This window comes from Protopterus annectens, chromosome 11.part0 (assembly GCF_019279795.1).
Source record: "Protopterus annectens isolate FY-2018-M chromosome 11.part0, PAN1.0, whole genome shotgun sequence".
Lineage (NCBI taxonomy): Eukaryota > Metazoa > Chordata > Ceratodontiformes > Protopteridae > Protopterus > Protopterus annectens.
The window spans coordinates 1,299,305,983-1,299,320,940 of record NC_056745.1 but is presented as its reverse complement, the minus strand read 5'-3'; the positions used below and the strand labels follow the sequence as shown (position 1 = coordinate 1,299,320,940).

Genomic DNA, 14,958 nt, shown 5'->3' with positions numbered 1-14,958 from the left:
GGCCTAGCACCAGGAAAGCTTACTCAGAAAAATGGAAGAGATTCTGCGCCTGGAACCAGGCTCAAAGCCTTGACCCTCTTGTTCCAAACATTCCTCAGCTTTCACAATACTTAACTGCGATGCTGGACAGAGACCTATCCTTCTCATCAATTAAGATCCACGTCTCTGCCATTTCAGCACATTACAACACGGATCCTCCTTTATTCTCTCATCCCTTACTAAAGCAGTACCTCAGAGGGGCTAAAAACATAAGACCCCCCCCTAGAGAGCACCAACACCAACTTGGGACCTCAATTTCGTTTTGGAAAAACTGACCCTACCACCTTTTGAGCCAGCTAATACAGCCGATCTAAAATTTTTGTCATGAAAAACAGCTCTGCTCCTGGCAGTAACTACAGCACGAAGAGTCTCAGAGCTACAGGCATTAATGGCAGTGGAACCTTTTATAAATTTTCATCAGGACAGGGTATCTTTAAGGACACACCCTACCTTTATGCCAAAGGTGGTATCTAGTGCGGCTCTTAACCAAACCATCCATTTGCCAACTTTTTATCCAAACCCCCAGAATAAAGGGGAGAAACTTCTGCATTATTTGGACATACACAGGCAGTTATGCTTCTACTTGGACGAAACAAAGGCTTTCAGGAAAACTGAGCAACTGTTTGTAGCATATGCTGCAGGATCACAGGGCAAGGCTATCTCAAAGCAGACTATTTCCAAATGGATAGGACACTGTATTCAATACTGCTACACACAGCATGGAAAATCAGTTCCAAATAACATTAGGCCACATTCAACCAGAGCAACAGCCACTTCAACAGCCTTTCTCAGAGGAGTACCTACCAAGGAAATTTTGGAGGCTGCAACTTAGAGTTCAGTGCACACCTTTACCAAGCATTACCACCTGCCTCTTTACTCTAAATCCAGACCAGGATTTGCCACTGCAGTTCTGCAGGGCCTCATAGCCAATCCTAACTCTTTATAGACCAGCCACCCAACCTCAGCTTTGGGATTCTACCCAAGTGTAATGACTGCAGCAGTGTAACACGATGAACATAGTACAGTTTTGTACCTACCATAAATGTAGATGTTCGAGTGTTCACACTGCTGCAGTCCAGGTTACCTTTCCTCCATCCCCTCTGAACTAGCTAGACTTATCTATACCTTTCTATCCTATACAACCTTTGGGGTGTATTTGCTGGTAACTGAAGGTATTGTTTTATTGTATATTTTTGATTAGTAATATGTATTGCCTACCTATTTGGAGGCACCTGACATCTGGGGCAAGAAAAACTGAAGAAAATGGCATTGGATGCATCTTATATACCCCTGGCGCACTGACGTCAGGGAAGAAGCGACAGCAACCGACGCCGGACCAAGACTTTGGAATTCGGGCCGACTGCAGGACCGCCTGACGGCAGGATAACCCAAGTGTAATGACTGCAGCAGTGTGAACACACGAACATCTACATTTATGGTAGGTACAAAACTGTACTTTTGTGGTTACTGCACATTTAGGGATAAAGGGTATATTCCTCTTGGAACAACCTGTAGAGTTGAATGTGAGTCAGCCATTTGATCAATACCAGCTACTCCTTATGCAGACATCTTTTAGACTCACTGTCTGCTAACACTTTAAGTGCATGGTAGGTGAAGATGGCGAATATTAAGTACTTCAAATGCTGATTAGTCTCATTTGATATTTTAGCCTTTTGTTGGTATAGTAAAGTAACTTGTTTAATGCATTTAAATCTGTTTTACTGATAGTTCTACAGTTTGTATGTCTGTCTAGTTTATTAAATCCATAAGTGTCGTATTATGGCAGGAACTCCAAGGCTTAAAAATACTTGTAGAAACTCCACTTTATTCACCAGATAACAAAAGTTAAAACAGATTGGCAACAGGTTTGAGCGCTTTCATCTCTGAAGTGAGACTTCATCAGAAACCTTTCTGATGAAGTCTCACTTCAGAGATGAAAGCGCTCAAACCTGTTGCCAATCTGTTTTAATTTTTGTTATCTGGTGAATAAAGTGGAGTTTCTACAAGTATTTTTAAGCCTTGGAGTTCCTGCCATAATACGACACTTATGGATTTAGTTATCTGACTTTTGCTGCTTTTTTACTCTGTCTAGTTTATTGCCTTAGTTCACAACTGAAAAGGGTCTGATGTGTATTAGCCCACTTAACTTGTTAAATCAAAAATGCGGTCTGCAGCTCATGGAAATTCTAGTCTCCTGAAAAGAGATGTCATAAATTATTAAAGCAGAATAGTGTAATTTGTGAACAGCATGGGCTGTTACTGTAATCTGATTAAAGTTCTCTGAAGGATTCTATACAACCCTTAATCCGTAAGAAAGTAGATCAGATTTTTAGGCCCTTGGATGATTGACAATATCTTGGTAAAAAAGCAAAAGTCCAAATTTGCAGGTTTGACACACAGCTGTCGAGGCAGAGGCCTTTTTCTTTTTTGTTTGATATGGAGTCACAAACAGTGGTCAAGTTGCCATAAAGAATCTTGTACATCATCCACTGTGATGATTAGAACAATAATTTGATCCTTATGGTCCAGTATTGAATTCAGATAATGTGCTAAGATGAATACACTGTTTAATACCTTTTGTGTTCTCTAGACAAGAAAAAAGCCAATAAGGTGTTTTGACTACAACATTTATACTTGGATCACTTATAGATCAGTCTGTATGTAATGTAGATGTTAGCTGCTTAGCAATAAAAGGAGCCAAGGCGTGTCTTAAACTACAGCCACATTTACATAAGGCAGAGTCAGTTTGAGTGTTGGTATTTGTGAGGGCTCTGTATTTGACCAGTGAAGACTGCCTAGAATGGTTGATGTAGAACCAAAAAGGAAGGAAAATATTGATTTCAGTAGTGTATTTTTATTATTGCCAAATATGGTAGGTGTTTCCTGCTAATTAGAATACTATGCACACTTAGAGTGAAAGAGTAATCTTTACTACCATGAAATTCAAATCCCAAAGTCAGACCTTAAATGGAGTTGCATGCCTCAACTACAGTACCAGCCAGTAGGTGGAGGTACCTACAGAAAGGTGAGCATAAGTACATGTTTCACCACCTTACTTTCCACTCCCAGCCTAGGGGATGTCAAGTGGGAGGAATATTTTAGATCTTTGTTCAGGGAATGGGCTTTCATCACCTTAGACTAGTAGAAGTTAGTCTAAACATGAAGCAAAGTTGATCTGATTTTGCTTGCTTGACAACTGTCTAAAGGGGGCAGTACAGCAGGTTACTATAACAGAGCAGTTTTGAATGTTATCTGCTGTAGGTAGTACATATTAAGTGTACACATGAGGTTTGAATTAGGAGAGCACTGTAGGCTAGGGTGTAACAAGGAGCACCCCACATTTAAAATGATTTTTGGGATCCATTGTGATGATATGAGGTAGAGCCATCTCTGCCAGGGAGAGTAGGGCAGAATGTGTGTACATATGCCAGCATAGCTATCTGGTGTTTTGTAAATAATTTTATTTGACTCACACTGATTTGTACAGATATTTGAGTTAAAAATATATTTGTAAAGTAACTTGTGTTAAAAACCCGTCAACAGTAGGTCCTGCTGGACAGAAAGAATATATGCATGTATATTATGTTATATTGTTATAACTGATCAAATGTGTATGTTTATCAGAGAACCCTGGAAGGGTGGAACGTTTGAAATTGTGTTATAGCTTTCAGATGTTGCCATAGATCTTAGCAAAGCTGTGTGTGTGTTGTACCTGAGTCAGGTGACCAGAGGTGATGTCCTCCTCTAACTAGCATCTGGTTTCTTTGGAACTCTTGCAGCAGCACTTTGGAACCTGACAGGAAAGATTTCTTACAGGATATATATCGCACCCATTCACACAGAGAGGCATCATTTGGCTTTTGCTGTGGTAAGACACTCTGCACACATCAGCTTGCCTTTGTTTAGTAAGTAGTCAGAGAACAGTAATTCGTTAGTCAGTAGGGACATTTAGTGAGAATAGTTTAGTATTGTTTTCTTAATGTGTGAGAAACTCTCCAACTGTATTATTTTTTATATATCTGTGGTTGAAACTGTTTGTTGTTTTCAGTATTATCCTGTCTTCTTTTTTTGTACTATTTATTATTAAATATTTTAATACCTTTCATTGTGGCTGGTCCTTTAGGGAATACTTTTAACATCTTGAGAGTACGTATGCTTGTTTTACTGACACTGTGGCCGCTCATGAAAGCCTTGCTGCTTTGGTCACACTCTACCATTTGCATTAGTATTAACTTTACACAGTATAATTGGATACACTTTGTAAGAGCCTTAGGGTAGCTGACTGGTGGCAGCCTGATTACCTCAGAGTCTGGGCGGAAAGGGGCACAGCTAGTAAATTTGCTCCAGCCTTTCCCGTGTGTGTGTGTGTGTGTGTGTGTGTGTGTGTGTGTGTGTGTGTGTGTGTGAAACTCAAATATCCAAGTGTGTGTGTCAGCTACTGGGCACAGGGACATGGCTCCAAAGTGGTCAGTGTGGAGTTTTGTTTGGGTCTGGAGAGAGGAGGAGAGTCCAGGCCCAAGTCTGGAGCATGCTCTTAAGGGAAATTGTGCTTGGTGCAAGGAGAGGCATCTCAAAATACTGTGTGAATCTATCTTTGCTCTTAGTGACCGTCCCTCACTGGAGTCATTGGTGAGGATTGTATTTCCTTGAGTGCTGGACTAGAATAGGGACTTGCCACATCCATCATGAGCTTTCTTCTTTGTGTAGCAAAAAGGGTATGTTGCCCATTTGTGGATTCTGGAGCCCTTACAGTTTTAGATAGATGCGGAGATTGGGGGAAACAGTTGGGATTACTCATCTGTTGATAGTATTTTGGTCCTTTCAGTTTGTCTTTTCTGTGTTCAGAAAAATGCTGCCAAGAAGAGAGTCATCCATTTAAGGTCTAGTCAGATTAGTACCTACAGTGTGAGATTTGAACTTTATGATGGGTAAGGTTAATCTGTGACTGCTGCACATTTAGTACTACTTTAGCAGTAAAGCATGTTCATGCCAGCCATCACCTCGGCACTTAGAACTTCTAAATCCAAAGCCCTGATGTGCAAGCAGCCTTGAATAGTTTTTGTATAGCTCTAATTATAAATCCCTTGTTGAAGCACAAAGCAAACTCAGATGTATCCCTGAACCATAAGCTAGTTCAACTTCAAGTGTTTTATTTCAAGAACAAAATTCAATGAAACACATTCTCCATGTACTGGATGCTTCACAGATCATGTTATACATCTCAGGAAATCAAATCAGTTATTTAGCTTTGTGGAAAATATGTAAAAAAAAGTAGGGCACTGGTAACTGTATTCCTTTTGAGATGCAGCAAAGATGCTGCAAATGAAACCTTTAGAAATATGTACAAACAGTCAAAGGGGTAATGTTTCATAAAATTTTACTTCTTATCATAGAAGGAGAAGAGGGTTGGAATCTTTTAAGTAGAGATGGCCTTAGGAAACATTCAAACATGTTAACCTAGCAGTAAGAGGAGACCGACCACATGCAGAAGGGGGAGGTTTCAAAGAATTCAGTGTTAGCTGGAAATGTACAGTTGTTAATTCATACCAGGACACCTCCTTTGATTGTCTGGATGTAATGCATCCTTTTCTAAGAGCTGTACTTCATTTAGTATCACTATTTTGCAAACTGCTGGAAGCGTGAAGAAGACTGGGAACAGTGAGTAACCTTTGGAAAAGCTGTTGCAAAAATGCTGAGAGAAAGAGACTGCTTTCAAGGCACAGCTCTTATGTGTATAGCTTTGCTCACATTTTTCAATAACTGACTAAATTTACAAGTTAACAATACTCAGTTTTAGTCAACTTTGTTGTGGAGATGGAAAAAGCACTGATTATACACGTGACCGAAGTTTGATTAGTGTCTTTAAGTACCTGAGGGAGTTGGTAGTGACGATGTTTCAGCTTCGCCTTTCCTGGGAGTATGGAGGTGGCTGTCCCTTGCTACTGGGGTGACGTGTAGCAGGAGTGCTAAGTGTTGTACTCCATTAGCATAAGCCCGTGAGTATGTGCTGCTAATGTGCATATGTATACACCCCAAAAAACCTGAGAAGACATGTCCTCGGAGGCTGAATGCAGCTGTGGAGCTCATAGACTTACTGCTAGGGTGTTACTTGTGGAAGGGTAGGCCAGGCCACTGGACCTGCAAGTTGGTCAGCTTCAGACAACCCAGCTGTTGTTATAAGGGAGACAATGGTAATACACTCTAGGCAGAAATGAATGAGTCTGGGACTGTTTCCTAGACTGGGATTGCCTGTCTGTCACCCCAGTGGAGCGAATGGGACTTGTTAAATAAAGTTGGTAGTGCCATCAGGCAGGTCAGACGGGAGATATTTAAAAAGCACAAAAGTGTATGTACAACTAGGTAGGGGGTTAGCATTTTATTGAAAAGTTCATTTCATTTTTTGACATTCCCTTTATAGTTGTGTGTTCTGTTTAATTATCACAGTGGTTTGCATAATTTTAAGAAAGGTATTGTATTTTTCAATGTAAAAGTTTATTGCTAGCCGAGTACTGAAATGTAGCAAAGTAATTGAACAATAGTGATGAAATACTACTGTTACTAGCCACCCATTCAAATCTGGGTCAGTGGAGCATTGTCAGGGTTGAAACCTTAACATTATGGAGCCAGCACATGAGTAAAATGTTTTTCATGTAATAAAGGAGCAATACTTTGGCTGAGCTTCTTTCAGCTATGTGTAATAAAAGTGTTGTATACCAGATAAATCTTCTGGGCTAAACTGTATTTTTATATTCATAACCTTATCCTTGTGACACCTACAGTAAACTTTCCAGCCAATATATAATCACCATAATTAAAAGAAGAAGATATATGAAAAAAAAGTCTGTTTATGGACTTTTGGAATAGTTTATAGGTTTACTTTCCTGCTTCTTGAAGAATAAAACAAAAAGTTAAACTGATATGATTATGCATCTGTAATCTACGTGGATGAACTTTTGTGTTATGAATGATTAATAGATCAGCGAGCTACATCTGTTTTCCTGCCTTTTTTATCAAACCTGTTTAGATAAGCCTAATGCAAGTAAGTATTGTGTCATGGAGTACGTCTTTGGGGTTCTCACCTAAACATCAAGAAGTTTTCTGTTACTTATATTAATCTTATCCCCCCATACATATTCACCTGGCCAAGCCAAAGTTCACTGACCCATACTTGAGATTGCTGTCTGCTGTGCTTTGTGGCAGCCTTCTAGCTTTCTGCTTCTCTTGTATTTTTAGTTGATTAGTGAGTTTGATGGGAACGAGTGCTTAGGAGATTGCTCTAAAACTCTGATGGTGCCCTAAAATGAGATTTTTTTTCTGTATTTCAGAATCAAAATTTATGCATGAGAGGTACGTTGCTTGCTGAAGGCTTTAATTTGCTCTGCCTTGTTATCACTGATGGTGTACATTTGGAGTCTACTGTTTCCATCCTCTGATTTTCTGACAGGCCTGGGGGAAGACGGGGGAGCAGGTGTCATCCAGTTTAGTTGTTGAGGTTTCAACTGATGAATTACTTTCCTAATGAAAGTAGTAGTTTTACTTCCTTACAACAGTCGCCAGGCTCTCTGTGCTTTGCAGGAAGGTGCTGTGATAACTCCACTGTGAACTGCTGCTGTAAATGTGTCCAGCTTTATTTACACTGCATTCTTTTCTTTGAGCACAATACATCAGTGATCTCTTTCCTACCCGATGAGTAGAGAGACCACACTTCTCTGTCACAGTTTCATTAGAATTTCTCTTTGTATCCCTGTTCTTGAATAAACGGATTCATTTGCAGCAGAACATGTGTAGTCCCTGCTTCAGAAGCCAAGGTAGTCCATATGTGACTTGTATGTGCATATACTGTTTCATTTACTTGAATACCACACAGCTGAATTTAGCCTTTATTCCTCCTCATCTTCCTTGACAAGTTATTCTTCTGTGAAATATCATCTCAGTAGGTGACAGACCTCCAGAAATTCCATCAAATCCCTAACGTGTGTTTTGATTAGCAGCTCGGTGTGCCTTTTCCCTTTTGTTTTAAACAAGGAAAAAGAAAAAAATAAAGTTATACTTCATGCAGGTCTTTTATAAATGTTTCTTTTTGACTGACATTCAGAGTTGACCACATAATGACATCCTGAAGGCGTATAGGTTTGTTGACTGCTACATCTCAGAAACAGATTGCTTTTCATAATTAATTTTAGGTGTGAGTCATGGTTATCATTTTGAACTGTACATATTTATGGCTAGCAGCTTCAACAAGATTTTCTTTTTCTTTATTTACACTTTCCGTTTGTAAGGTATGATGCAGCTCTTTGGGAACTGATAGGAGGCATCATCTATTCCTTTTCATTTATCTTTGAGTGCTGAGATAAGATTTGCCAAGGTTTTTATTTCCTGTAGTCTCACTGCTAAGCTCATGCATTTATAATTCTGCAGATTATTTTTTTAGGCCCTGTTGTTTTACATTAGGGCACATTAGTTTTGATTGTGAGTTGAGATGTCTGGGTTACTTGTAAAGTGAGATGCATGTTGCAGGACCCTGTCATCCCTGAAACTTTGCACTTATCAGTCTGTTAGAGTAATTCTGATGAAAAGATTTACTGATTGTGGGTATTGTGACAGTAGGCTGATGGCGCATTGGCAGGATGATGCTACTTGCCTGCAATGTGACTTGCAGATGATAGGATTCCACTGACTGTGATGTTAAGATGGCTGTTACTGATGGGGTTGAATCCCAGCACTGTCAACTAAGGGTGAAGTAATAGCAAGAAAATCCACATGTCTATTTCAGTAATAAATTCACTAAGTACAACCTAGTGTCAGAGCAGAAAGGGAATATGTATTGCTGTCTTTGGCATGGGCCTCCAACCTCTATACCCAAACTGGACTGCACACAGGCCACTTACAGATCTGAGTCTTTGACAAAGCGCCCTCAAACTCTTGCCTCATTGTTGTGTCTCTCTGAAATAAGGTCTTCCAGTGCCCCTTTATCCATAGTAATTCCCAGGGAAGTTCTCCAATTACCCACAGCTTTCTTTCTAGCATAGTAGTACTACCATCACTGTAAGACTACGACCACAGACCCTCAATTACATGGCTACTTTTAAATGAAGACTTGTGAAATCATACTCATTAGTTTCTCTCGCTTGTAGTAGGCCTAGCAGTCTATTGGGACACATGTGCCACACAGCTTGTTAACCAACAGTGTAAATGATGATTACTCTCTCCTCAGATAATGCATGAATATAAAAAGTGCTATCTCTTCTCGGTGCATGAATATAATAAGTACATACCATCCACAAGAGCTTAACGGTTGATATGTGAACTTTAAATAATAAACAGTGCAAGTGCAGGCTAAAACATATGTAGATTGACACAGGGAAATACAATAAAAAACAAAAATATACAGGATGCATACAGAAAAAGCTAAGCTCCAGATACACAAGCTCCCTGGCTAGAGCTTATTATAGAAATAATATACCAAATATTTATAAGTTAGGGAAAGTAATAAATAAGCTTCAAGCAGATACCTTTTTCAGGTGACTTCACCTCTAAAACAAGTCGATAGTGTCTCTATCATAACGTTGCATAGTGTGTGGTTATATACTAACATTTCCACTGACTCTAGCATTAGTCATGTGACCTCATTTCTCTTGCTGTCTTGGAGGAAACAAATAGCAAGACCAATTGTGTCTTGCTGACTAAACAGTGGTAAAGGCTGCCAGTTATGTACCCAAGTATGTTTTCTGTCTTTGGACTCTACCCTGATGTCTTAGTTGTAAGCAAGTCATAAAGTCCATCAGCAATTACATCTCAAAAGACGATTCCTAGTCTTTCTTTTTCTTTTTCATAAACCAGAAGAGGCACCAAATTTGGAGATCCAGCACATTTCAAAGACATTCCCTCTTTTGTATATGAAAAGATAAAATTCTTACATTTCTCTAAATATTAGAGCAACACACCCATTGCAGATGAATGGGAGTGGAGAGAGACAAATTACATTTTTAACCTATCTTGATATTTACCCTTTTGCTTCACAGGTATGTCAGTCAGCAATGTAACCATGTGTTTCTCCAGCTTCCATGTTTACGTGTTGCAGATAAGAATGCGCAGTTGTTCCCTTGCATCTCTCTTAAGCACTTTGAATGTGTGACTCACCTAAAACCTTGCTAACAAAGTCCCCCTCCAGACACGCACACCCCCCCCCCCATCCCATAGACATTTTTAATAGAAGCAGCTGGTAGATTCGGCAGTCTTGGTCCTCATCCCCCCAGGGTAGGTGAACAGGCTGATGAATAGTCAGTCTTAACCTGCTCTGACTAAACCTCTCAAAATTCTTGAACTCATTTTTATAGCACAGATGGGTGTTCTGTCTTTGTGTCAGTGGGCTGGCAGGATTTGTTTACCAGTTTACATACTTTTTAAATTTTGGCCTATAATAAGTGTTCTTGAAACAGTGCATTTTTGGCCATCTTAAGCAATACAGATGCTTTGGGTTGTGTGTGTGACTTGTGTGTCCTTCTTTGTTTGGCTTACTGACAATTTGCTTTCTTATGTTATTTAATAGGTCTGGTCTAATTATGAAGAACAGCCGACAGAGGAGGTCGTCCAAGTAGTGGAGGAAAAAGAAAGAATACCCAACTACAAGTCTGTTTATGTGACAGAGATTACTGATGGACTGCATTTCTATGTACAGGATGTTGAGACTGGTAAGTGTTTTACTCATGTAGCTGAATTCAAATTAAGGTGCTGATGGTGTCTTTCCTGACAATGTAGACTGATTTGGAATGATGATGCAGTATAACTTAGAAACAAAGCTGTTTGGGCTGAAAAGCTGGATACCTGTTTTGAATCCCCATCACCTTACACTTGTGTACCATGTGACCCTGAATACACCACTTAACCTCCAACTGTTCCCTGGTCTGCCTTTAAAAGGAACTTGAGTACTGTAATGAGAATACCCAGTTCCCAGAATACATGAACCAAAAATAAGTCATGCATGGCTGTCTGAGAATAATAACCAGCGGTTTTGCAACTTGACAAACTGCCAATTTTAGTGAACATAGTACATTTCCTGATCAGAGACATTCAGATTTAACCATCAGTAGTTCCAAAAGAATGAAGAGGCAAACTAAGATAGTTTTTTTTTCAAAGCTTTGACCATTTGCTTAATGTGTCACCGGGAAAAACTAATGAGACTGGCTACCCTATTTAATGACAGCATGATCTGAACATGGTGTCAAACTATTTCCTTGAACAATGTGTGTGTGTGTGTGTGTATCAGTTGTTGATGCTGCACTACTAAATGGCAGTATGGTGTGGCAGCAGCCTTTTGTGAAATGTATTTTTACAGTTCAGGGGTAGAAAACAGAGTACTATCCTATCTGGTGACACTGTCTTTAGATTGTGCATATGGCATAAATGACAGTTCAGTGTAAGATGTCCTCCTTTTTTCCAGACTATCTTCATCAGAGAAGAGAGATGCAGAAGGAATGAACAGTGTGCATCCCAGAGAACAGCAGCGGCATGGTTGTACTGGGAACTGTGTGAATTTTATTACATGGAGAGGTGCCTTTCTTGTGGGTCTGGTGAATCTGAGGTGCCTTTCTTTGTGAGTTTGGTGAATCTGCTGCATTGCTACACACCCATGACATTTTCTACCAAACCAAAGGGTGTACCATAAGTGTTCAGCAATCTCATAGCAGGACAATTTTAACAAATAGAGGAGGATGACACAGTAACAAAATATACATAGTAATGTGATCTGCATTCTTAAAACTCAATAACAGAGCAAGGGATCCATGAGTGCCGGCAGACATCACTCCATAAAGTGTGCATATAGACAAAATCTTAGTTTAGCTAGTAGACTTCCATTTAAAATAAGCATAAATATGGTATGCAGCTACATTAGCATTTTGCAGTGCCACAGTAAGCAAAGTTTGTGTTTTGGAAACACTATCCCTTTCTTAGTTTGCCTTGATACTGGCTTTAAGAATTACTGATAAGTACATTGCAGGTCTCTGATCAAGAAACTTGCTGTGTTCCCTAACAGTGGTAACTTGCAAATGGACATACAGATGTTTGAGCAGTTGCCATTGGGAGATATATCACAACTAGTGGTTGTATAACACATCAACACACTGCGATTTCCAGCCATTTGGGGAAAATGCTGAATTAAATTTTTTGCCTGTGCCTACTTCCCATGTAGGGAGCTGTATCCCCACAGTTTATTCAAGCACTGGAGTCCCAAAAAATTGAAAAAGGGGACCAGTCATTATTATGAGACACAGACATCTTGACATTCTTCCATCATTCCAGGACATTTTCACCAATGTAACCAACCACTCACAATAGAGAACCCCTACGTAATGAAGAACCCTTCTCCCCGACTTGCCATCAACAGCGGTCAGAAAAAGCCAATAAGGATCAATATGCAGCAACACCAAGAGTGCTGTCAGCACGAGTAAAACCTTGCAGAAAGAAGCATAAAATAAAGTGGACAAAGCTGACAGTCACTAGACTTGGTGAATTAGAGCTTTATGTTCCACTTTAAAAAATTTGGGAAGTTTCTGAAGTATGCAAGAGTAGAATATGTAGATGACCATTGGTACTAAAGGATACTAAGCCTACCCAAAAGAAAACATAGCTGCATTGCATGGTAGTAGTTTATTTATGCTTGATGAACATTTACTTAAACTTAGGTGGGTAAAAAGGTGGAAGGAGAGCCTAAATGTTTAAGGCTTTATACAAATTTGTCATATTTGTTTTGGAGCTGCTTGTAATTGTAAGGGAAGATAGCTGGCTAGACCATCATAACTGATCTATATTTGGTCTCTTTTGTCATTATTCAGGTGATTAATGGAGAGTTGCAGCTAAGATACTCAGGGCTTGCTGCTTCTTTCCTGTATTTTAGGGTGTGGGAGATAGAACTGTACCGCTTCCCTTTGACATTTTGTGGTGAAAAAGTGAACATGTAGATTTTCACAATACTACTCTACTATTCTGCATTGAGGTGCAGATGTGTAGTCTCTCCATTTGGGCTGGATTTGTGAGTGCCTTGTAGGTCAGGCATAGGTCACCCCATAATAGTAGGAGACAGAGTAAAGGGATAGAGCTTTGTTGTTCACACCCTGTATTTTCTTTGAGAGAGACTTCCAGCTGTTTTAAGTGCCTAGTCAAGTACATGCCATTTGGCACACTGTACTCGATTATTAGTCTGAGGGCTGAGTTTCTTTCCACTTTGCTTTTATTTTTGCATACTTTGCTTTGTAGTCTCTTGCTTGTGCTATATATATAAGCCTTACCTGTATAGCTCTAAAGTATCCCTTCAAACCTGATGATCCTAAACCACCTTGTTCTTTGGGGAGAAAAATCTTTCCTTCTTTCCCTCCCAAATAAATTATTTCAATTCTTAATTAATTTTCCTCTACCGTTTCTCCTCTGGGTGATTAAAAAAAATGCTTGACCTGTATACAGTACTAAAGGGACTAGAAACATTTCACTGCTTGTACCTTACTATTTATATCAAATGTCAAGAGCTTCCAGTTTCTCATTTTGTATTTTCTTTGGTTTAGTCTCTTCCCATATATTATCTGCCTTGTTAGAATCCTTTTAATCCAAACACTTAAATACTTTGTCTTGTGCTCCATAAATATAGGTATTAATGAACCAATTTGTGTGTGGGGACATAGTACCCTTTGTTTTATCCTCGTTTATTTTATATCCTGGAAAAAAAGTGAAACTACCTCAGAATGTTCCACAACTCTGAAACACCATTTATCTTGATTTATCAAATACAGAGTAATATCATTGGCAAATGAGGCTCATTTTTCTTGAGTGCCATACTAGTTACATCCTTGAATTTGTGAGTTTCTTATTTTCTTTGCCAGTGGCTCTAAGTATAAGGCAAACAAAAGAGAAAAAGGGCAGTCCCGTCTGGTTCCTCTGTTCAGACTCACCTTGTTAGAGAGGAACCCTTCCACTTGGATTATTTCCTCTGACCCTTCATACATCTTCCTAACTAACACCATTAGTCTGTCAGGAAGCACAAATGCTGCCATTGCCCTACTCTAAAATCCCAGGTAACTCTATTGAGTGCCTTTTCTTATTATTTCCAGACTTTTTGAATGAGATGGTATGCGTTCTCTTTCAAACAGATATGTAAAATAGGTGGCATCATAAGAGATTACACTTGCCCCTACTGTCATCGCAGTAAATTGTAGATCGCATTTCGAATCAAACAAAAAGTAATTGTAGCCAAAATAGAAACACAGATCTTTGATGTAATTGGTCTAGGAGTAGCTCTCAATCTTAATGCCCTTATCTCATTTCCACATGGGATTATTTCTTGCATCCCAAAACCAGTATTCTTTCCCTTAAAACTGTTGTAGCTTGTTTAGTGGATTTAGTACTATGTTTTTTTTTTTCTTCTTTAACATATTGAAACAGATTGCTGTTAACGGTTAAATGTGTGCTTTTGGTATAGCTTTTTACTCTTGAAGTAATGAGGCTTTTGTTGGAGCCAGAATGTTTTTAAAGCATTTTCAAATGCAGTCAAAAGGGAGAATTCTGGGGTTACATTCTGGTAATTCTTGATCTTGCATTAAGATTTAAAAAAAAGATTAGACCTGTTGGCAATAGTTTTCATAAAGTGTCTGTGGGAATAAGTTAGTATTCATGAGTGATGCATCAATCGAGTACTGGCTGCATGCCATGCACTTTTGGGAGTGTGTATATGTACAGCTTCTTTGAGGCATTAATATCAGCCAACCACATTCTTTATCTACATAAGGCAGTGCCCTATCCCATCTTACTAGATGGCTGTTAATGATGCAGAAAGTCCCGAGGAGGTCAAAATGTAAATTTGATGGAATGGAAAAACTGCATGCTTTAAAATTATTTATTGACATTTGTTGACTGGGAAAGTCCACTGGGTCA

The 14,958-nt window shown here is 39.2% G+C and overlaps 1 protein-coding gene across 1 annotated transcript in view; it reads left to right on the top strand.

Annotated features, from left to right (window-relative positions):
* SND1 (staphylococcal nuclease and tudor domain containing 1) overlaps window positions 1-14,958 on the top strand; it is a gene marked incomplete in the record, with an annotated part of 3,811,866 nt that overhangs the window by 3,042,670 nt on the left and 754,238 nt on the right. Inside the window, 1 exon segment of the mRNA XM_044088623.1 lies at window positions 10,589-10,730. Coding sequence (XP_043944558.1) covers window positions 10,589-10,730 — 142 coding nt within the window.